General features: G+C 46.5%; 1 protein-coding gene across 1 annotated transcript in view; it reads right to left on the bottom strand.

Moving 5' to 3' along the window:
• Tmtc1 (transmembrane O-mannosyltransferase targeting cadherins 1) overlaps positions 1-23,802 on the bottom strand; it is a 204,997-nt gene that overhangs the window by 65,466 nt on the left and 115,729 nt on the right. The window contains exon 9 of the mRNA XM_087903940.1: positions 7,227-7,348. Within this exon, the coding sequence (XP_087760066.1) occupies positions 7,227-7,348 (122 nt within the window). The remainder of the gene's footprint in view (positions 1-7,226; positions 7,349-23,802) is intronic.

Below are 23,802 nucleotides of genomic sequence, written 5' to 3'. Positions count from 1 at the left end.
CACAGGCACTTGCTCTGTAGTAGGCACCATGCTAAGAGCACCATTTGAGTTCTCAACAGCATTCACAGGACAAGAATAGTACTTTTTGTATGTTTTCTGACATGAACTTCAAATCTGGTGTAGGTGGGCCTTCTGTCGATGTGTTATTTTCATTGGTTAATAAAGAGACTGCCTTGGTCCTTTGATAGGACAGAAAATTAGGTAGGCGGAGTAAACAGAACAGAATGCTGGGAAGAGGGCAATGAGGCAGACGCCATGGAGCCAGCCACCAGGTCAGACATGCTGAATCTTTTCCGGTAAGCCACCACCTCGTGGTGCTACACAGATTATTAGAAATGGGTTAATCAAGATGTGAGAGTTAGCCAGTAACTAACTCTCTAGAGATAATGGGCCAGGCAGTGTTTAAATAAATACAATTTGTGTGTTGTTATTTCCAGGGCTAAGCTAGTCGTGCAGGAGTCGGGCGGGATGAAAAGCAGGCCTGCCCGCAGCTCCTCACTACACAAATCCTCTGTGTTGTCTATGTCCTAAGTGAAGACACTAAAAACTCAGATGAGTTGAAGAACTCACCTACAGCCCCAAAGCTCAACAAGCCAGACATGAAGATTTTGGTAGAATGCTAAAACTGAGAGGATTACAAACCTCTTCTTTAAAAGGCTAGGCAGTAAGTAGTGCAGATGTTTTATATACTAGGTCTCATGAAACATTATCTCTCAACACCCTGCATTTACCTGCTAGACGGAAGCAGCACACCCAAGACCTCTCTGACTTTCCCCATCCTGGCCTCCCTTCTTCACATCTCTCAATCCTATTTTCACAGGAACACACGGAAGGGCTTTCTTTTAAGTTCCTGTATCTACCTAAAGACTGTATCAACCAAAGGGAAATAAAATTGCCCGTAAGTTCCTTAGGGAAACACCGTTAATGAGAAAGACTAAGCTCCTACCACAGTAGAGACTGAAAACCAGTCACCACACCCAGGGCACTGTGTCAGCTCACTGTCCCCAGGGCACTGTGTCTGTCCACTGTCCGTTCTTCTTTCTAGACCCACCTACGTGCCTCACTGGCCTCGCGAAAAGGAGAGCACAGAAGCTTTGGCCTTCTCTGAGCTCCTGAGTTGGTGTGCTGTCCGTGAACTTTAATGTTTGCTTGTCTTTTCTCCTGTCAATCTATTTATTGTCAATTCCTTTTACTGGACATAAATATCTAGACTTTGGAGAGCAGAGGGGAAGTTCTTTCATCTCTGTGTAGGCCACAGGCCTCTGTCGTGTCTCCTTCACTCTGTTTATGTGAGACCAAGCACAAAATGCATGGGCACGTCTATACTCCCACAAAATTTATTTGTAAAAACAGTGGATGGCCAGACCTAACTCATGGGCCAAAAGCTGACTGGTCCCTGCTCTGTGAGAATGGAGGAGAACCACTCCCTTGCCATTCGGCATTGATTTTTGTATTAAAAAAAATGGTATTTTTTTCTCAAGTCCTTGAATTGACACATGGTTTCAGAAATGCTAAGCCATAGATGGTAATCTCCACTAGGTTTGCAATTTTGGGGGAAGCATTACATTCCTTCAGATGTAGACACTTCAGTGAGTGAGAGACTCCTCCATCCTGAAACTTCATCCTCCAACATCTGTTTCAGTACAGCTCCCAGCAGTGGGCAAAAGAAACACGTTCCTTCTATCGCCAGGGGCGGGACAAGGCCACAGAGAAGGTGGAAAATCAAGGAAATGAGAAACTACATGCCTTTTTCTTCAGGGAGATGGAACCTGAGTCTACCTTGCTCTGGTGACTCTGGCTAAGAAATCTCTGGGCTGCTGATCAGAGATTTCCACACAGAACACACAGGAGCCCTCACAAACCCAGCACTGGACAAAGTCTGAGCTTGCAGAGCCACACGCCAATAGATCAAACTTGGAAGCAGTTTGCAGACCTACAGAGTCATCAGCAAATGGCTGTAGTCATCACAAGGTTCATTTCCTCCCTCCTTCCTTCCCTCCCTCCACTCCTTCCTTCCATCTTTCCTCCCTACCTTTCTCCCTACCTTTCTCCCTACCTTTCTCCCTACCTTTTCCCTCCCTCCCTCCCTCCCTCCCTTTTGTCTTGAGAGAAAGCCTTCCTTCCCTCCTTCCTTCCCTCCTTCCTTCCCTCCTTCTTTCCTTCCTTCCTTCCTACTTTTCTTCCTCCCTCCCTCCATCCCTTTTGGAGAGAGAGAGAGAGAGAGAGAGAGAGAGAGAGAGAGAGAGAGAACATGCAGAGGTCAGAGAATAACTTGTAGAGGTGTGGGGGTGGGGGGGTGGGTTATTTCCTTCTACCATGTGGTTTCCAGGAATCAAAATCAGGTCATCAGACTTGGGGGTGTTATCAGACTTAGGGTCACAGTCAGGTTTGTCCACCCATCTTCAGTAAGATAATTAAAAGAAAGAGATTTAATCAACGTTCCCGTACCGTGAGGAAGGATTTGTGGGGTAGGATCACAGGCCTGTACCACCAAGCACAGCTGAAAGTACCTAATTTGTGAACAAGCCCCAACAATCCACCAAGACTATCTACAGATAAAGCTAACATTCAAGATGGTCATAACCCTCTAGTTTTATTAAGCACTTCCTCTGAAGGGTCTAAAGGAACGTGTCCTCTGACTTTACTGTGTCCCGTTGATGCCGCTTCTCACGAGTGACCTCATGGTAAGTTTTTATTCCAATTTTGTGGGTGCCATCCCCATACGGTTCAGAAGGAAAACCATGGAGCATTGAGCTGAGAGCTGGTGGTGGTTGTTTCCCACGCCAGTGGTGACCACTCAGAAGCCAATACTAAGAGTACCCCCACTTCTGCCCTACTTTTTCCCCATCTCAAATGTTTGATGGGGAATTCTCCAGAGGACTGAATGTATTCAGAGGTGAGAGTTTATCCAGTCTAAGGAAAACATCCCAGTGGCATTGCTGAGCAGCTCCCTAGTCCCTGCACGAGGTGCTGTGCTCTTGGGTGGAGATGGGAAGTTTCTTCACGTGTGATTCTCTATGAAAGATTACTGGGTCATTTTTCAATGTGTCCTCAGGATAACCAGGGCAACTGTCATTGGTTCCTGTTTTGATAATGTACATAATTCTCTCTTGGGCTTTTTGCAATACAATGCTTCCGTTCCCCCCTCATAGTTCACGAAACAGCATTAAGATTTATGAGGCCTTTTCCTGGTAGATAAAACAAGTCTCTGAAGTTGGACAAAATCCTTGGTCTGTATCTCAACCCTGACACTTGCTGATTTGGGGAGAATTATTTAAATTCACAAGCTCTTAATTTCCTCCCTTTGTAAAAGGACATCATTTTATGCTGAACTATGCTCACTGTACATTAAATAACAAATGATAACATTAAGATTCTTGTGCTGTAGTAATATTAGAAGAGGCAGTTAGTTTCTGCTGAATAGATTGGGAGGCAGAAAATCTATAACATTTGTATATGTTCCAGGTCAAAACAGTTATCTCTGCAAATACAGTGTTCTGAAAACACAGTAGGGTCCTAAGATCTCAGGTCACCAGCAAGTAGAGGAGCTGCAGGGATCCGAGAGGAGACCGTCTGGAGCTTCAGGACAACAGAAAGGGAACTCCTGAGAGCTCCAAAATCAGAAAAGAGCCAAGAGAATTCAATGGCTTTGTGGTCTGAGTCACTTAACCCCTTGGAGGCTTAACTGTATCTATTACGGGATTAATACTGTCTGCAAACCTACCTCTAAGGGTTACATGAAATACTGTATGTGAGCATGTTTTAAAAACTGAGTAAAATGAGAGAGGCCATGTTGCCATGTGGAGGGTTTTCGTGTTCATGAGAGCAGTTGCTGTATGACTTTGCACATGGATGAAGTGTGTGACTGAAACTATAAATAACCCAGTTTATCAAAGTCCTGCTCAAACAAAACGTCCAATTTACAAGACAATCCCGAGCATTTTTAAGAACACTCATGAAAAATATCCTTGAAACTACAAGCTCACTTGTATGGTAGTATTTGTTTCAAGTACTGAGTTTATCTATGATGTATGTCATACAGTGTAACATAGACGGGCAGTGTGTGGAAGGCATGTGGCCATGGACTTACTAACAAATACAATGCCAGAGGTCAGAGACAAACACAGAAGCAATTCTTCTCTTACACCCACTTTGATTTGGATATAAAGTGTCCCTGTAAGCACACGTTTGAAGACTTTCTAAGAGTGTGGTGTGGTCTTTTCTAAATGCCTGCCCTCCCTGAGTCCTGGGGAGTCTATCCCCGTCTCTGCTCATTCAGGTCTCCTGCAGAAGCAGGGGATGCGCTCTCTGCTCCTAAACTGAAAGGATCTCAGCTGGCTTGCGGGGCGTGAGGCTGAGTGTTCAACTGACTTCTCTGCCACCCTACAGCTTTCACCAGCTGTTTTTGCTTCATCAATTCTATTCAGTTTTAGTTGTTTTTCCCCCTTCTGGTGTGTCTTTTTTTTATATAAAATGCTAGAAAGATAGCCATACAATTATGTATTTCTCTTGAAGTCAGGATAAAAGAGCAAAATTTCTGCGGGAAAAAAAATGATTTTAGCCCCTAGACTCCCTTCCCTGCTCAAATATGGTGTGCACAAAAGTGACATTTATCAGAGCAAGAAAATGTTATTTCTGTGTGTTTTGTTGGTAAGACTTTGACCCCAGAAGCCAAGCAAACAGCCAAGTTCTGTCTCTTTCATCCAAAGATTTCTGGCAGCAAATAAGAAAAGGCCTTTTCTGGTTTAGGCTGGAAGGAGAGCAGAAGTGGTGAGCATTGTTAATCACAAAGAAGGAAGATAAAAAGAGTGAGTCAGGCTCAATCTGGCTTTTCTATAAAGTAGCCAGATCAGTCCTCCAGCTGCTGAACCCAGGAGGTTTCTCAGAGCCTGGCTGGGTGTCTCAGTGGTGTGATGGACAGTGGGTAATAGGCTCACTTTCTCCAGGAACACTGACAGCTAGGCATCCTTTCCTTCCTTCCTCCCTCCTTCCTCCCCCCCCCCTCTCTTAGTTAGGGCGTAAAGCTGGGAGGTTTTTTTTGTGGGTCCTTAGTCTACAGGACCTGAAAGGAAGCTCGATAACAATTTTATCAGGGTTTGGGAGAAAACAAAGGGTAGACAACTCTAAATCTCAGCAGTTGCAGGAGGTCATGGTGGAGGAGACTTCAGACAGGGTGAGAAAGCCCTGTCGAGGAAAAGTGTGTGCAGGCTTTTAAAAAGGGGATAGAAAAAAAGGAAAAGGGAAAGGTACATTTCTCCGAGTAACTAAAAAAAAAAACCAGGCAAGTTTAGGAGAGCTATATGTCAGGGCCTCTGGGAGTGACTGCACAGGCTAGGGTTCTAGGGAAGGATTAAGTACATTATCTCATTAAAGGGATAATTATTCCTCCCATCTCCTTGGCGTGGCTTTAGGTATCACACTCTTCCTGAGGGGTGGTATCTTGGTGAGGTGACTGACATGCCCAGCTACACTAACTTTTTTATTTTTATTTTTTAAAAAAAATTTTCAGAGCTGCATTAACTCTAAATGGAGTACACAATAATGTACAATGTTCTAATCTTTGGCACCGACCAGAATGTCATGTCTCCTTGAGGACCAGAAGTATTCCATTCTTTTAGCCAGGAGTTAATAGCCTTCCCTTCCTGGGCCTCAATAAACCCCTGACACCCATCACCAAAGATTGTAAGATTGTAACATGTCCTCAAGAGCTGAGACCCTAGCTGGGTATGGTGCTGCACACCTTTATCCTGAATATTCTGGAAAGTAGAACCAGCCAGATCTCTCTGAGTTCAAGGTCAGCCTGGTCTATGCGACAAGCTCTAGGCTAGCCAGGGCTACATAGTGAGACCCTGTCTCAAAAAAAGAAAAAAAGGAGTTGAGACCCTAAAATCATTTGGGAGATGGATTGAAACTAGAGAGAACTTAGCTCTACTGTGGAATTCCAAAGCTGTTCACCAGAAGGGATTCAGGTGTCTGTCCGGTCCCGTCCCGTTGTCCCCCCTCCCCCAACCTCCAGTGCTCATTTAGGAGAAGAAAGCTAGCGAGAGGCCCGAGTCCCCTAAGGGCATTCCTTGCCTCTGGCCAGGGATGTGAAAGGCACTACTGCTTTCTGGGTCCCTGCACTAAATCTGCCATGTGTTTCTACCTATTGTCCTCAACAGTTCAGCTCACGTGGTCAGGAGGACTAAGAACTCAAGGGAGGGCCTGAGGCACCTGACTGTCTATCAGCTTCAGGACCATTGCTCAAGGATGAGAAGCCAACAGACCTCTCTGACCAAAAGGCTTTGACATCTGCTGAGACTATCCCTCTGCAGGGGCAGGAGCTTTGCTGGGCACAAGGGCGGCATGGTCAGGTTCTGATGGAAGAAACAATCCCTCAGCAAGAGTGTGAGGTATTCAGGCTGGGCCTTGAGAGAAAAGGACAGTCATCTCTGGGGCGAAGCAAATCCAGGCTGGCTCTCAGAGGCAGGCACTTGCTCTGGCAAATACTGACATTTTCTTTATAATGCAGATTTATTTTCACCTGAATCCTAAAGTAAAGGAGGAATTCTGAAGCCCTGCTTAGGACACAGCAACAGAAGTCAGAGCGTCTGTGTTTTGTCTTATGTAGCCCCGGTTGTTCTTAGACCGACTCTAGCCAAAGATGGCCTTGAACTCCTGATTTTCCTGCCTCGCTTCCCAAGTGCTGGGATTATAGGTGTGCATCGCCCATTTCTCCCTTTTAAAGATGAGGAAATCTGATATAAAAAAGCTTTATGCCTTGCTCAAGGTCACACAACTAGTAAATGTCAGAACAACACTGTCCCCTGACTCAGTAACATCGTACGAGCTAAAACAAAGGGCAGATGGGCAAGCTAAGCAACGTGTACGCCATAGCTAAATATCACTTTAATTCTTACTTTCTAAATTAAAGGGGGGGGGTTATAAAGAAGATACTGAACATAGTACTGGGCAAATCAACAAGTATTTAAAAATATCACAACTCTAATCATAAAGCTCACTTGGACAATGACAGCATGGATTGCAATGCTGCTGCTGGTGTCCTGACTATAGGAAATTGTAGTTCCTGTCCCACTGCGACACTTGGCCCTCTCGGCCTGTGAGGTACGGTGCAGGAGCCAGCCTGGTCCCTGGAAACGACGGCGGGCCTCAGAAAGACCCACTGCCTTACAGAGGACAGTCTCTCTGGAGCTCTCAGGGCTTGTGCAGCACGTGAGTATAATTACCTAGGCATGTACAGGACTCTCTCGGCCACCACAAAGCCCACCCTGAAGAAGAGGTTGCTGGCTGGAATGAACGGGAACACGAGGAACAGCAGGCCGGCCAACACTTCCTTGTGCTCCAGCCTCTGAAACACACAACAGGGAAAGCATTCGTGGATCTCGGCTCAACTCTGCACCAAACAGCACGTCACCATCTCACCCTCGGGTTCTCAGCCGATGACCGAGAGTCACATCGGAGAGCTGAACTGACCAGTGGAAGACCTGCTTAGAGGTGCTGGCTTGCCACACACCCATCTGTGCCCAACACACACCCATCACCAGAGACATCTGACAGACACAGTTGGCGGTGACCACCGCCCACCGCTCTGGGAAACCTGAGAACTCTGCTGCACACTCTGTCCCCACCCCTCCCCCACAGCCTCGAGATAGTACAGAGGGCAAAGCAGCTGGGCAGAGCCAGGCACTGAGATACAGTGGTACCCTCTCTTACAGAAGAGGCCAAAAGAGTCACTAGCAGGAGCCAAGCTTTGTGTAAAAGAAATGCTGTTCTGATGAAAAAAATGAGGTGCAATGTGGAGGCAGCTGAATTGTAGGTTTCTGGGTACCTCTCAAATTAAGCTAAAGCAGATTTTTATTTAGGTTGGTTTTTTGTTTGTATGTTTTGAGACTCGATCTCTCTCTGTAGAGAAGAGACATACAACAATCCTTCTCCAATATCCCATAGCCTCCCCCCTAGTACTGGGATCATAGGTGTGGGTTACCAGAACTGGTTGCAAAATTTTTTAAATTAAAAAACCACTATGAGTTGGGCAGTGATGACACATGTTTTTGATCCCAGCAGAGGCAGAGGAGGCAGAGGCAGGCAGATGACTATGAGTTCGAGGCCAGCCTGGTCTACAGAGTGAGTTCCTGGACAGCAAGGACTGCACAGAGTAACCCTGTCTTTAAAAAACAAAAAAGAAAAAATAAAACAGAAAGAAAGAAAGAAAGAAAGAAAGAAAGAAAGAAAGAAAGAAAGAAAGGAAGGAAGGAAGGAAGGAAGATCACTAAATTGGTAAAGGACCTTTTCTTAGTATTTGCAAAGATGTTTCTTAATCTTTGTGTCATTAAAACTAGTAAAAATTAACTTGTAATGGTTCTATTAACTAAAATCTCTCCCCTCAGAGTTCAGGGAACCCCATAAGAGGAAGAAGAGGCAGGGAGAATGTAAGAGTCAGAAGGGATGGAGGACACCAAGAAAACAAGGCCTCTAAATCAACATGAACAAAGCTCACGTGAACTCACAGAGACCGAGCAGCATGCACAGGGCCTGCACGGGTCTGCACCAGCTCCTCTGCTTATATACATCTTCTGGTTTAGTGTTTTTACGAGATTCCTGAGTGTGCAAACAAGTGGGCCTCTGATTCGTGTGCCCTCTCCAGCTCTTTCCTTCTGTTGGCCCAGCCTGTCTGACTTTATTGAGATAGTTTTTATTTATCTTATATTTTACTTTGTTATTTATTTTAAAAGCCAAATGAATGAATGTAAATCTAGCCACTAGGGTGAAGGGAAACAACAGAACTGTCATGGATCCCTGCTAGGAAAGGGAAGTGAGTTTTCTCTAAGGGAGAGACCCGGGGTGTATCAGCCACTCCAGGGCGGATCTCATGCTCACGGGTGGTCACCAACACAGAATGGGCAGCATCGTTTTTATGTGCTTTTATGTGGTTACAGCTTGGTGTTTTTTGATTTGTTTTCTTTTCTCTTTGTGTGATATTGTGTTTCATTTTCTAGGTTTGGGGTGTTTTGTTGTTGTATTTTGTTTTTGGTTTGCTTTTAAAGAAAGAACTTAAAGTTGGGTAGTAAGAAGGAGAATTTCTGGACAAACTTGGGGGAAGGGAAGAAAATGATTTTGTATATATAAATTGTTTAATATAATAAAATCATTTTAGAAAAGTGGCTGTTTTATACTTATGTGTTATAACAGACACTGTAGATAGACCTGCACTTCCGTATGTTTATACACAGTAGATGTGTCTGAAGAGTTTTAGTTAAACACATTAAGAACATTGGAGGTTGCTAGTTTAGAGGTACAGCCAGCAATCCCAGGACTCAGAAGGCAGAGGCAGGGGGACCACGCCAGCCGCAGGCTAGCCTTGGCTGCAGATGGAGACAGCTTCAAAAAGAAACAGAAAGCCCAAGAGTGGACCCAGGTCTCCAGGCAGCTAACGGCTGCTAGGGGAGGAAGGGGCACCTCCATTAACGGTATCGCCGCAGGTAAGCAGCCCGAGCTCCTGTACACAACCCCTCACCCAGGATCTGAGAAGAAACCTGCATGAGATAATTTTTTATTAAAAAAGCATGAATACGGAAGAGTACAAGGTGGGAAGATCAGGAGAGAGGGAGTGCAACAAGAAGGATAATGGAGGGCAAAGCGCTAAAAATACATTATATATAAATGCTGTAATGAAACCCATTATTATGTATAATTAACACATGCTAATAAAACACAAAGAAAGAAACCAAGTAGAACTTTTCATATCACATGCTGCATCTTTAATGACTCCCATAAATATTTAAAGTACTATATTACTTTTAATAACTAGAAAAGAATAAGACAATATCATGAACATAAATAAAATACCCTACCATGAACTACAAATACTCTAACTATGCAAAGTAAAAGATCTGTCACCAGGACTTTATTAAAATCTCTGTCTTATTAACTACCACATGCAGAGTGATGAAGTTCTGGGAGAGATTCCGTACGAGTTGAAGTTTCCCTCAAATGATTTCTTTCTCTTAGTAATGACCTATGCGAACCAAACCCTCGAAGAGAGGGGACACAGGTCATTTAGTGGCTTCCAAAGCAGGTAGGTACAGACAAATGTTACGTATATACACATCATACACATACATATGTATATATTTCTAGGATCTCCCAAAATTGTCAAATAAAAAAGTAAAAAAGAAGGAAAAAGTGAGGCGCCAGCTGACTGTGTTTAAAAGCCACAAGCTGTCTGCTTCGGTTTTCTTTCTGTTGCTGAGGTAAAATGTTCTGATCATGAGCAGCTTAGGGGAAAAAGGGTTTATTGGGCTTACACTCCCAAGTCACAGTCCAACAGTGGGGGAAGTCAGGGCAGAACTTTGAAGGAGGGCCCGAGTGTTATTCTACATACCTCTAACCAAGGGACTGGGTTCACACCCAAAGAAGTGAGACAGGAGCCATGGTGTGGCTTAGTGATTGGGAGTTTGGCTCAGGTAGCTTCTTATGCAGTTTAGGACCAATTGCCTAGGAAATAGTACCAGCTACAGTGAGCTGGGTCTCCCTACATCAATTAATAATCAAGACAACCCCCCACAGACATGCCCATAGGCTAAGAAATTCTTTAATTGAGATTCTCTTCGAAGATAATTCCAGACAGTTAATTAGGACACTATACTTCTAATTCAGGGAACAGTCTAGGTCTAGGTCCTGGAGTACTAACCAGCAGCGAACACCACCTCAGAATGCTGTGCTAGCACTGAAGATGAACCCCAGAGTAGGTGCCTCCTCTATGCCCAGCTCCTCACTATCCCTGAATCTACACTGAGTACCTTGGCAATAATCTTTTTATCCAGTTTTAGTGTGTAGAGATAGCTGACTTTCACTTTCAGCTCTTTGAAAGCTGACATCTACGAGAAATCAATCTCTGATCCTCCACTTTAATAGATCTAACTCTATGGTTCATTCAAAACACCACAAAAGCTGATATGTGTAGCAATGCTCTTAGGAAAGGAGATAACAGAAGGAGCCAGGTGGCTGAGACCCTCAGCACTCCACTTCAGAAACTGAGAACACGTTCCAGACTGCAGAGAGTCCATCGGCTCTGCACCGAGGACCTTGAATCCATTCCCCAGTGATGCCACTGCTGGTCATGTTCTGGGTGGCTGTACACACTCTTCTCCTAGCAGCCTTTGCAGTCTCTGCTTCTCTCCGGCAGTGACTAGCTTGTCTGTCTACAGCACAGCGCCTGCCTACAATCTCTATGTTAGACTTTCAAAACTGATTGTTCCTCCAGACTCAGGCAGGAGTTTAATCCCAAGGCTCATGTTTAGAGTATTAAGAGTATAAAAACATAACCTGATAATGGCCTTCAGAGGTGGGGTCCTGCAAAGTGAGGAGATTTGATGTGGTCATTAGCATGAGCTTCATGAGTGAACCCTTTAGGCTTCATGAGGAGGACCACACAAACGAGAACTATAAACACGCTTCCTCCATGGTATGATACAGTCAAGGGAACCCTTGCCAAAGTCTGAGTTTTCAAAATGGTAAGCCAAACAAACCTCTCTTAAAAGGAGTTTGCCTCAAATGAACGGAGCTAGAAAACATCATATTGAGTGAGGTAACCCAGATCCAGAAAGACATTTATCATTATCATACGTAGTCACTCATAAGTGCTTTTCAAACATGAAGCAAAGAAAACCAGCCTACAAATCACAAATCCAGAGAATCTAGACAATATTGAGGACCCTAAGAGAGACATGCATGGATCTAATCTACATGGGAAGTAGAAAAAGACAATATCTCCTGAGTAAATTGGGAGCATGGGAACCTTGGGAGAGGGTTGGAGGGGAGAGGGGAGAGGCAGGGAGGGGAGCAGAGAAAAATATAGAGCCCAATAAAATCAATTTTAAAAAAAGAAAAAAGAAAAGAAACATGTGTAGTTGGAAATAATAAAAAGTAAATGATGGAGATTTGTCAGGAATGCATGAAGGTAAAAAGAAGAAGCCAGGAAGGTAGAACAAAAGGCGGCAAGGATGGCTAACAGCGGAGCTGTGTGTATTTGCTAAGGGATGGACACACATATATAATCATTAGGTGTTGTGAGAAGAACTACTAAAGAAAGCAGACATTAAAATAAAAGTAATGCATAGTGATGTTTATGTTGTAACAAAAAGAGAGGAAGAAAAGGAGTTTGCCTCAGATCTTCTGCCATGTGATCAAAACCCAGGTGAATCTGTTCTCCAAGGCTACAGCTCTCACCCTGTTGTCCTGCTGGCTCTCTGGTTCAGGGCAGCAGAGAGAAGACGGCAGGGAGAGAAACAGAAACACAGTTCTAAGGAAGATCAGAAGTCGGGCACAGGTGGGCAGGCAGGGCTGGCTCCAGCACACCCACACAGGTTCCTGTTTCCATATGGGCTTCAGCCTCTTGGTAAATCTCTCACTTAAGATCAGTGAAGCTATAAAAATTTACAGTGTTGCATAAAAACCATAAATATGGGGTCTGGAGAGATGGCTTAGTCAATAAAATGTTTGCCTTGCCAGCATGAGGACCCAACACCCGTGTGAAAAGTCAGATAGATGTACTAGTGTCCTGTAATCTCAATGCAGGGGGGTGGAAATGAGTAGAGCCCTGGGGTTCACCTGACAGCCTGACAGGCCTATCTGATGAACTTCAGGCCAGTAAGAGACCCTGTCTCACGACACAAGGTGAATGGTGCCGAGAGACGACAGTCAAACTTGTTCTTTGGCTTCCACATGTTCTCTCTCTCTCTCTCTCTCTCTCTCTCTCTCTCTCTCTCTCTCTCTCTCTCACACACACACACACACACACACACACACACTTTAAAGCTGATTCCTGGGGGCGGGTTACAACTGTCTCATTCCCAGTTCTACACACTCAGCCGGGACCCCTGACTAAGCTCTAAGAGGAAGGGCGGAGGACAGCCTCCTAGGAGATGAGCAGACGCCATCTCTCAGGTTGGACAATCGGTTGCTCTCCTAGTCTGATATAGGAGGCATGAGTCTGACTGTGGCAGAGCGGCCTGGCTGCCCTGTACTCTGCCTGGCTCAGGCTGGCGGTGCCATTTCCTGCCTTTCTTGATCACAGATATTTCCTGGTAAATGCTCACAGAGTAGAAGCTAAAGGGGGGAATCGAATGCAGAGATTATACTCCCTGGGAGGCAAGCTAAGAGCGCCTAATTCCACGCCTTCGCTCCGCCAATTTCAACATTGCTTTTTCCCACCCTGGACTCTTGGCCAATATGCACTGCCAGGTTCCCTAATGAACAGAGCCGGAGGCGGGTTGAATCACGACATTTTGGATTTCTAGTCTTTGATTTTGAACCTAGGTTGTTTTTTTTTCCAAATAAAGCGTAGTGTTTGATTTGTATTTAATTAACAGTCTGAACTTCCTTGCCAGCACCGGTTCCCGAGATTTCTGTTTCTTATCTTGTTCAAGTGTACAATTACACAATTACTCTGCAGGGTGAAATGAGGTGGAAAGCCGAAGTAAGTGCTCAAGCTGCCTTACTCTGAGCAGAAGATAATTTATGACTTTACTTGGAAGTGTAAAGTCAGATTTTTGCTTAAACGTGTTGTTAAAGACGTTTAAAGAAATTAACACAGGCATCTTCAAAGGTAACTTACAGGATAATAAGTACAAAAACACGCACTAGCTTTAAGGTAGGGAAGCATCTGGAAGAAGTTCAGAAAAGTCAGCAAAGCAGAAAACGCTGCAAAATAAATCTTCACCCAATTAGAATGACAACGTTTAATTTAGGGAGACATGGAGAAGCCAGACATGACTGTCTTCAGCGGCAGCAGACATGACTGTCTTCAGCGGCAGCCTTGGGTCCGAGCAAACATGAAAACAGGCAGTGAAACCTACGTGTTTTTGTTTTGGAAAGGGTTAGACTGGAAGGAAGTGGCAAGATGAGCTACCTTCTACGCAATTTATAAATCCCTCTGTGAGCCCCAGAATGAGTCGTGTTGAGAGGTCAACAGAAGCCACCTGCTAGGCTGTATTGGTGGAGGACAGGAGAAGCAGGAACACATGCACGCTGGGGGAGGCTGCCACTAAGTTTCACAGTGTGGCTTTCGGCACTTACCTGTCAGTTCAGTCAGTGGGAGTGAAGGTTTCAAACTAAGGGCTGAAAGCCAGGCATGGTGGGCCATCCCAGCACTTGGGAAGTTCAAACAGGACAACTGAGAATTCAAGTCCGATCCTTTTCTCTTCCCTGCACTTCCCATCCCCCCCCCCCCATGTGTGTGTGCAGGTATGTGAGGAAGTGTGTGCTCATCAGTAAGGCCTGTGTGGAGGGCAGAGCTCACACATCTTTCTCTACAGCTCGCTTTCTTTTTGAGACAGTCTTTCAGGGGACTTGCAGTTCAATGTTTGGCTTATGCTGGCTGTTCCAGAGCCCACAGGCTCCGCCTGGCTGTCTCTCAGCACCGGGGCTATCAGTACACACCACCATGCTGGACTTTTCTATGGATTCTGGAAGTCCGAATTCAGATCTTCATAAGTACTTTTCCTGCCAAGTCATCTTTCCAGTCCCAGAGACTCCCCCTAGCCCTAAACAAAATAGAACAAAATGCTTGACTGACTCCAAAGCTGTCTTCCTACTACAGCCAACTCCAAGTGAAGGTAGAAACATCAGGGCAGAAACACCACCAGCAGGTCGGGTGCTTCCGTGTGGAGGAAGCCAGATGAGGTCACCCCTTAGGGCATCTAACAGAGGGCGGCCATCAGAGAAACACAAGCTCAGTTGTCCTACAGGCTACACAGCACTGCTCCTTGTCACACACTCTACTTGAGGGATCAAGAAATGGTTTGAGGTTGTTGTTACTCTCCTGAAACCCAATATCTGAGACCAGACATAACACACACATTCTCGGTGACTGGAGCCAGGTAAGATGTAACATTCTGGGGCCAATGAGATGGCTCAATGAGCAGAGGCGCCTCCACCAAGCCTGACCCCCTAAGTCTGATAGCTGGGGTCCGTATGGTAGGAGACCACTGACAAGCTGTCCTCTGGCTTTCACACAGATGCATGCCCGCAGGTGCAAGCTCATGCATGTACACACACATGCACATACATGTGCAGGTTCATGCATGTACACACACACTAATTTTTTTTAAAGACAGATTTCACAGATCTTGGCTACTGACTAATAAATCAATACTATATCTGGAAAGGACTGTGGGGGAGATGATTACTTTAGGCGTGACAAATTAAACATTGTGATGGAACTGTCCTCAGCAGAGAAATTTTAGTGACCACAGAGATGCAGAGTAAGCTGGGGGACAATGGCCTTCTGAAGCTTAAATCTTGTTTTAAATTTACCTCTTCGAGATTCAGTAACTTACAAACTGCTGAGCATGGCTCTTCTAGGAATGCAATGTGAATGACATTCGGAGTTCACTTGGACAGAAGGGCCTCAGGAGTGAGGAGGAGGTTGGAGGAGTACAGCCAGACCTCACCAGATACCTGGGCTTCAGGAAGTGGGTCGCATGTGCCTGGGCTTGGTTGGTAGAAGGGCAATGGCCGTGACACAAGAGCGGTACTGTGTTAGTCAGGCATCTACCGTGTACAAAATACCTGAATGATCAATGAGAAAGGTGAAAGGAGGTTTGTTTCCCACAGATTTGGAAGTTTTAGTCCATCATTCATCGGATTGCTGCTCTTGGTCCAATGGGAAGGTAGCCCATCACTGCAAGGACGAAGCCCACCATAGTGGCCAAAAAGCAAAAAGAGCAAGTATAGCCAGCGCCCCAGTGGGCACCCCCAGTGGCCCAACTTCCTCTAACCTACTGCCTGAAAGCTCAGCTAGGTCCCTCTAGTGTTTCTGGCTAGGGATCACACCTTGAATACATGCCCTCTGGATAATATTCCAGACCCAAACTTGAGTGGCCACAGAATCCAAAGTCACCAAACTTAACTTCACAAGAGTGTGTCAGGAAGGGAGGAAAGGGGAACAATTCATTATTCTTCACTTTGTAAGGACTCAGTGAGGATCAAGGATGGATTTAGATATAGTAGAGTAGTGACTGGATCTGCCTCTGCTGGGGTTGAGGAAGCAGGCAGAGCAGGAATCAGAAGTATTTCCTAAGTCACTTTGTCCTATGGATATGTGTGACCAGCAGAAATGATTTCTTACCTACCACACTTGTGTGGAGAGTTCTACTAAGCAGGCACCGCCCCCAAAGCAGGATGCCACTGGCATCTCCTTAGCAGGTACCCCTCTCCCCAATGCAGGATGCCATTGACATCTCCTAGATAGGTACCCCTCCCCCAATGCAGGATGCCACTGACATCTCCTAGGTAGGTACCCCTCTCCTCAATGCAGGATGGCACTGATATCTCCTAGGTAGGTACCCCTCCCCCATAATGAAGGATGCCACTGATATCTCCTAGGTAGGTACCCCTCCCCTCAATGCAGGATGCCATCCATATCTCCTAAACAGGTACCCCTCCCCAAGGCAGGATGCCACTGACATCTTCCTAAGCAGGTACCCCTCCCCCAATGCAGGATGCCACTGACATCTCCTAAGCAGGTACCCCTCCCCCAATGCAGGATGCCACTGACATCTTCCTAAGCAGGTAGCCCTCCCTCAATGCAGGATACCACTGACATTTCCTAGGTAGGTACCCCTCCCCCAATGCAGGATGCCACTGACATATCCTAAGCAGGTACCCCTCCCCCAATGCAGGATACCACTGACATCTCCTAGGTAGGTACCCCTCCCCCAATGCAGGATGCCACTGACATATCCTAAACAGGTACCCATCCCCAAGGCAGGATGCCACTGACATCTCCTAGGTAGGTACCCCTCCCCCAATGCAGGATGCCACTGACATCTTCCTAAGCAGGTACCCCTCCCCCCAACACAGGATGTCACTGACATCTCCTAGGTAGGTACCCCTCCCCCAATGCAGGATGCCATCCACATCTCCTAAACAGGTACCCCTCCCCCAATGCAGGATGCCACTGGCATCTCCTAAGCAGGTACCCCTCCCCCATAATGAAGGACACCACTGACATCTTTCTGCCAAGAAAAAGACAAGACTCTTTTCTTGTCACCCTTTCTGAGAGCTGTGGTTCATCTACCCACATGGAACCGCCTCAGAGGACGAACACTTGTTCTATACTCTGGGATCAATGAGGAGAAGGAGACATAAGAGGTACACAGTTGTGCTCTCCTAGTGAAGACCCACCTGGCTTATGGGGGCATCTCTTAGCAACGGCTCACCCTGCTTTATCAGACAAACTGCAGAGGCGGGTCTGGCTGACTTCAGGTCACTCTGTGCATGGGTAGCACAGGGATCCTCTTTCCTGAGCACTACAGGAAAAGTGCGCTGAGATTCGGGCGTTAGCAGGTAGATTTAGTTTCTGTTCCCAGCTAGGGTCCTCATCCAGAATCAAAATACTGTCTCTACCAAAAAGGGTTGCAAATCAGGGAACATGTCCCATTTTCCTGCTTCCAAGGTATGTGATGGTGAACACCTGCTGGATACTCCGTTCTCACAGAGGCAGCTAAAGGCCTCCTTTCACAAGTTACTGACCTGGCAGTCCCGCCTCACTTTTCACTGTGGGTTCAACTTATGGCGGCTTAGATTTCCCGGACTAATGATGGGGCAAAGGGTGGAGCACAAGGCTTTGTGATGTACAGGCTTCAAACACCTGTAATTTTCCAAGTCCAGACATGAACATACCAACATGCCCCTTTCTCTGTGTCAAAGCAAGGAAGACACGCCCATCCAAGGGCCCATTTCTGTCAAATGCGCGAATGTTTAGGGAGAAGACACTTGATAAAAGATGGGGCCTGAAGTCAGCCAAAGTCGTGCAGTGGGGTCATGTTTTCCTTGGGGGAATGCTTGTGAGGTTCTAAGAGAAAAGAATTCTAGACAGAAAAACCAATGTAGCGTGTTTCTTTAGCAAGTGTTGGTGTCAGATTGTTCTCAAGGGAAGATGTTGATGTGATGGGAGCCTAAACCTATGAGAACTCAGGTTTACTTGCCAGTTACTTAAATCCAAACAAGCTGTGTGCCTGAAACAGATGGAATTTTCAGGGCAGCGCCAAGGAGGGCAACATTAGTAAATGCTCTTTCTTCCCAATTAATCACTGTTCAATACCAAATGTCAGACTCCTGGTTACAAGCCCATAGCCAGTTTGGCCACTTGAACTCGCCAGCTCCTCCTGTAAACACTAGAGGCCTCTGGCAATCAGAGTCAGATGGGTTCCAGGAACGAAAGTATGCCTTGGACAAGATTCTGCCCAAATGCAATCACTTATTGGAACATGCTGGCCCCATGAAGCTCCAGGGAATCCCTCCTCTGCCTTCCAGCCCTCCTATCAGAGTCTTCCATGACCCAGGGCTGGTAACTCATTTGTAAACCTAACATATGGGGGCCTAAAAATCAGAAAAACAAACCAAAAAACCCTATGAGCTCCAGGATAGACTACAAGAAACCATGTCTCAAAGAACTAAGAACAGAGTTTTCCAGGAAAGGCGCCCTCTGTAGTGACCACACAGCAGGGCACCGGGGACTCTGCCAGATCTCTGCTCCGACAGCAGTGAAGTGTGGTGTCACTTTGCTCACCTTCCAGCCACTCATAAAGAGTGGAGCTGTTGACACTGCCTTCCTGGACTAGCCTAACAGATGGCTTTGTAGTAGCCTGGACACATCCTGACTCCACAATCACAGCAACACTGTCACACACACACACACACACACACACACACACACACACACACACACACACACACTGGGGTGAGGAGGAAAGGGGGTGAAGGGTTGGACTGCAAGACAGAAGTGAGGAGGACAGCCAGGTGGGGCAACAGCCTAGGGCTTAAGCGTCGGGCCAGGTAATGGCATGGGGAGCATGGGAAAGTGCTCACATTGTGACCAACGTGAACTATGCAGATGCTGGAGTCGGGGGAAGGGGAGGAAGAGAAAGAGGCCCAGAGAGGAAACCTGGATAATTTTGGCTCAGGCCAACAGTAGAGTGCACTGGGATGGAAAAGGCTGTTGGGGAAAAAGACCGATGACTTTGTTCAGCAGTTAATCGGGCATGGTGGACTTGAGACGAGACACACATACAGTCAGCAAGTTCTACTACTTGCTTACCGTGGTGAGATGCTCTAAACACGACTCCATTCATCCTTAACACACTATGAGTAAAAAGAAGTCCTACAGAACGGACCATGGTAAGAACAGGGACAGAAACTGCGATTCCTATTACAAACTTGCCTTCCAATGCCCTCTGCTCTTTAAGCAACGTACACATAAAATGGGTATTTCCCCTTTAATGAGGGGTAGCTGTTCCCGTGTGAACTCATTCACCCCCTGGGTACTAGGACCCCACCTTCTAAAGTACCTGGTAACCCATCCTGCCTTGGATTTTCCAATTCAATAAGCAGCACAACAGGCCTTTTGTTCTCAGCTCCTTGTTTCTGCTACTTTTAACTCCAAAACACATGATTTCATACTTCGTGGCCGAGAACAAGACGAAAAAGAATATGCTCCTTTAAAGACAATGCTATGCTCTGATAGAAACAGAAAGGGCTGGATGGTTTTTAGGAGGTGTAAAAATATCTTTAAGGTTTTAAGTTTAAAATTATAGGAAGTATCTTACGGCTTTGTGGTAACAGGTTAGTTCCCTAGAATGGCCATTCATTAAAGTAAGAGAAATAACAAGTGTTAAAAAGAAGATTATAGGGCTGCATAGATTGTACAGACATCAGAGTGCTTTCTGTGTATGCACAGGGATGTGAGTTTGATCCCCAGCACCCATATCTAAAGCTGGGCATGGTAGTGTTTGTTGAGGGTAGAGACAGAGGGGCTTGGGGCTCGCTGGCTAGTCAGATAACCTAACAGGTGAGTACCAGGCTCAGTGAGAGATTTGCTTCAAAGAAATAAGGTAGGGAGTGATTGAGGAAGACACTCAGTATCAACCTGTCCTCCGTGTGTGCACACACCTGCACATGCACATCCAAGTGCTCACTGTCAACCTGTCTTCTGCGTGTGCACACACCTGCACATGCACATCCAAGTGCTCACTGTCAACCTGTCTTCTGCGTGTGCACACACCTGCACATGCACATCCAAGTGCTCACTGTCAACCTGTCCTCCGTGTGTGCACACACTTGCACATGCACATCCAAGTGCTCCCTATCAACCTGTCCTCCGTGTGTGCGCATACCTGCACACGCACATCCAAGTGCTCACTATCAGCCTGTCCTCCGTGTGTGCGCATACCTGCACACGCACATCCAAGTGCTCACTATCAGCCTGTCCTCCGTGTGTGCACATACCTGCACACGCACATCCAAGTGCTCACTATCAGCCTGTCCTCCGTGTGTGCGCATACCTGCACACGCACATCCAAGTGCTCACTATCAACCTGTCCTTTGTGTGTGCACACACCTGCACACACACATCCAAGTGCTCACTATCAGCCTGTCCTCCGTGTGTGCACATACCTGCACACGCACATCCAAGTGCTCACTATCAACCTGTCCTCTGTGTGTGCGCATACCTGCACACGCACATCCAAGTGCTCACTATCAACCTGTCCTCCGTGTGTGCACACACCTGCACATGCACATCCAAGTGCTCACTATCAGCCTGTCCTCTGTGTGTGCACATACCTGCACATGTACATACACATATGCACACACAAGTGAAGATTACCTTCCAAAATACTAAATCAGGGCATGTACTGTGGATACTTAGAGCTCACTGAGAATCACACAGCGTACAAACTGAGAAAAACAAACGAAGCTGCTGGTGATGGATAAAAACTCCTGTTAGTAATCCACTACACTAATTCTTCTGTTAAGACACTCAGCGAGCCTTCCAACTGAGGTATAAACATCAGAGCAGTAGGTAGGTCGTTTGCTTATTAAACAGTGTGACTTGTGCCAGTGTGATTGCCCTGTGAAGGCAAAGAATAAAGAAAATTATTTAATGATGTGGAATAACTCCTATGGGCCCAGATCAAAAGCAGAGCAGAGAGTGCCAGGAACAGGCAGACCACATCACACAGCGCACCTGGAAACATGATTTGTAGGTTTCGACTCCAGAGGAAGGAGGCAGAGGAACTTTACAAGAGCATAAACCATCATCCGCAAACAGAAAGCAGTGGGAAAAGCTTGGCTATGGGGCTCTGATTTTCAGATGGCCACTGAATAAAAAAGACGCATTTCTAGTGTGTTTTCCTGCTATACCACAGAGGAGTCAGCAGCAACAACAGCAGGAGGACTGAGAAGCAGCTGCAAAAGGAAAATGAAGACTGGGGACCCTGGACTCAGTCTCAGCACCCTTAAGAGTACTGTTTTTTTGTTTTGTTTTGTTTTGTTTTTAGAAAATCAGTTTTTGGTAAAATTTCAAATACCTAAAGGCATTCATTACAGCTCTCAAGTTTAAAGGCCATGAAGGTGTGACTCCAGTGTTAGCTGTTCCCTGATGATAGCTGCTCTCTTCCAACTCTTCATTAGCGTTCAGCTATAACCGCCAGGGTTAGCTGGTTAATGTTAGGGCTATAAGAGGGTTTCTGATGGTAAGATAAAACCAGCATTCCTCAGGAACTTGGGAAGCCAGTTCCCATCTGCTAGAAAGAGTCATTTCTCTTGCTTCTGGCAGAAGGGACATATGGTTCCATTGATACATACCTGTGGCTACAGATCAAAGTCCATGCTGGCCTCCGGCTTCCTCAGCTCCTACTTACAAAGCCTGTGATCTCATCCTGGTCCGTCTCACCTTAGATCCTCCTCTCCTTATACCCTGACTATATACACTGTTCTGGTGCGGGAGAATTGTCTGTATTCTGCCAATCATGTTTTAAATAAACGTTAATTGGCCAGGCAGGAAGTATAGGCGGAGAAAACCAGACAGGAAGTAGAGATGATGCAATGAGAACAGGAGAATTCTGAGGAGGAGGAAGTTGATTCCTCCCACTCCTGCCCAGACCACCGAAGCAGCAGGATGTGATCTGCCAGCTGGAAAAGGTACTGAGCCAGGTGGCTAAAATAGATCAGAAAAATGGGTTAGTATAAGTTACAAGAGCTAATAAACAGCCTGACCTAATGGGTCAATCAGCTTTATAACTTAGAGAAATCTCTGTGTTGTATCTTTGGGGCTTGCCGGTTGTGGGGTACTAGGCAGGACAGAAAACCCCAACAAGCCAGCCCCTTTATGTTACACTGTTCTCCCCACTTCTCTCTTTCTCTCTCTCTCTCTCGCTCTCTCTCTCTCTCTCTCTCTCTCTCTCTCTCTCTCTCTCTCTCTTTCTCCACTATGCTCTCTTCTGCTAGTCTCCCCTTTTCTCTCGAATACAGTCCTAGCCATGCCCAGTCTGCTTTCTTTTCTCTTTGCTCTGGACTCTTCCAGATGCCTCTTGATATTTTCTCTCTTATGCACAATAGAACCCTTTCCCTTAACTGTGCCATGAAAGGTCATGTTGGCAGTTTCTTTACCGTGCCCCCTCTTAGACAGTAAACTAGTGATTTCGCTCCTGCCCTTCTGTGACACCTAAACACACAAACTCTTCCTACTTCTGTGGTTGTATCTGTTCTACGATTTGAATTAGGAACATCACCCACAGGTTCAGGCGTTTGAACCCAGCTATTCTGGGAGGCTGACGCTTTAGAAGGCAGAGTCCAGCTGGAGGAAGCGGGGTGGCTGGGTGGAGGGCCTTGGCTAATCTCCCTGCCCCATCCCTGCCCCCTGATGTGCCCAGGTGAGCAGGCAGATGTTCCCTGTCACTGGGGATGAAGGGCGGCTGGATAAGGGTGAGGTAGAGGGTTGACGCACATAAATAAAAATAACTTCATATACATTCTGACTGTTTGGACAAGCCTTGGTCTTGAGCAACAGAGACAAAAGAAGCAGTCAGTGGCTGTCTTTGTATTGACTCTGCTGTTTATGTACGGGGTCCCTTCTGTACTCCTGGAGTTGTGCTGACATTTTCAGGATGATAGTGACCATGACAATGACCAGACTCTGCAAACAGTTGGATATATTCGGTGTCCCCTGTGAGGGCTGCTGGGCTGTGTCAGAAGGCACAGGGTGCCCTGGTTTGACCTCACAGCATGGAGCAGGAGGGGAGGGGACAGACACAGGTGAGCAGCAGAACTCACATTCCACCCTGGCCTCTCCTCCTCCGAGGACTTGGGGTAGCGCTCCTCCTACACCTCCAGCACAGAGGACCAGGCTTCACGTGAGGTATGTGGCCATGAGTTTAAAGCATGATTGCCATATGAAATCAGAATCACAGAAGAGAAGCTACATCCTTATCACAGAGGGCAGCGTAATGACATGAAATGCGGGAGGGAGAGCAGCCGAGGGTCTCTGAGGACGGTCCACCGCGGCTCTGGTCTCTCCTCACTGTCTGAGGGGAAAGGGTGAGCTTACTATCAAACTCGCCTTGGAGAAAGGTTACAGGTGAAGGTCCAGTTCAGGAGTACTGGTCAAGAGCAAACAGAAAAGATAACTACTGGGGTAGAAGACTGAGGCCCAGGAACAGTGTGGCCATGGTTAACAAGGTGGCAGAAGGAGGAGCTAGTGAGATGGGCTGGAAGGCTGCCCTGGCTGAGCCTGCTTTGGAACTGACCTCATACACAGGACCTTGGCCGCACAGTCTGGAGCCTCGACTGCCAAGGGGCCCAAGCGCACCACCCAGAAGGCCTGTCGCGAACTAGGAAAGATGGAGTCCCTATCATCCCGTGAAAAGAACGTCTGTGAGCTGAGGAAATGTGAGCGGGAAAGTGTGGTGTGCGGGAACGGAATGGAGACACGCCAACAGAAGGGACGGGAAAAGCAGCGCA

Source organism: Myodes glareolus, chromosome 3 (genome assembly GCF_982192425.1).
Source record: "Myodes glareolus chromosome 3, mMyoGla1.1, whole genome shotgun sequence".
NCBI lineage: Eukaryota > Metazoa > Chordata > Mammalia > Rodentia > Cricetidae > Myodes > Myodes glareolus.
The sequence above is the reverse complement of the archived record's forward strand: the minus strand, read 5'-3'. Positions and strand labels throughout refer to the sequence as shown.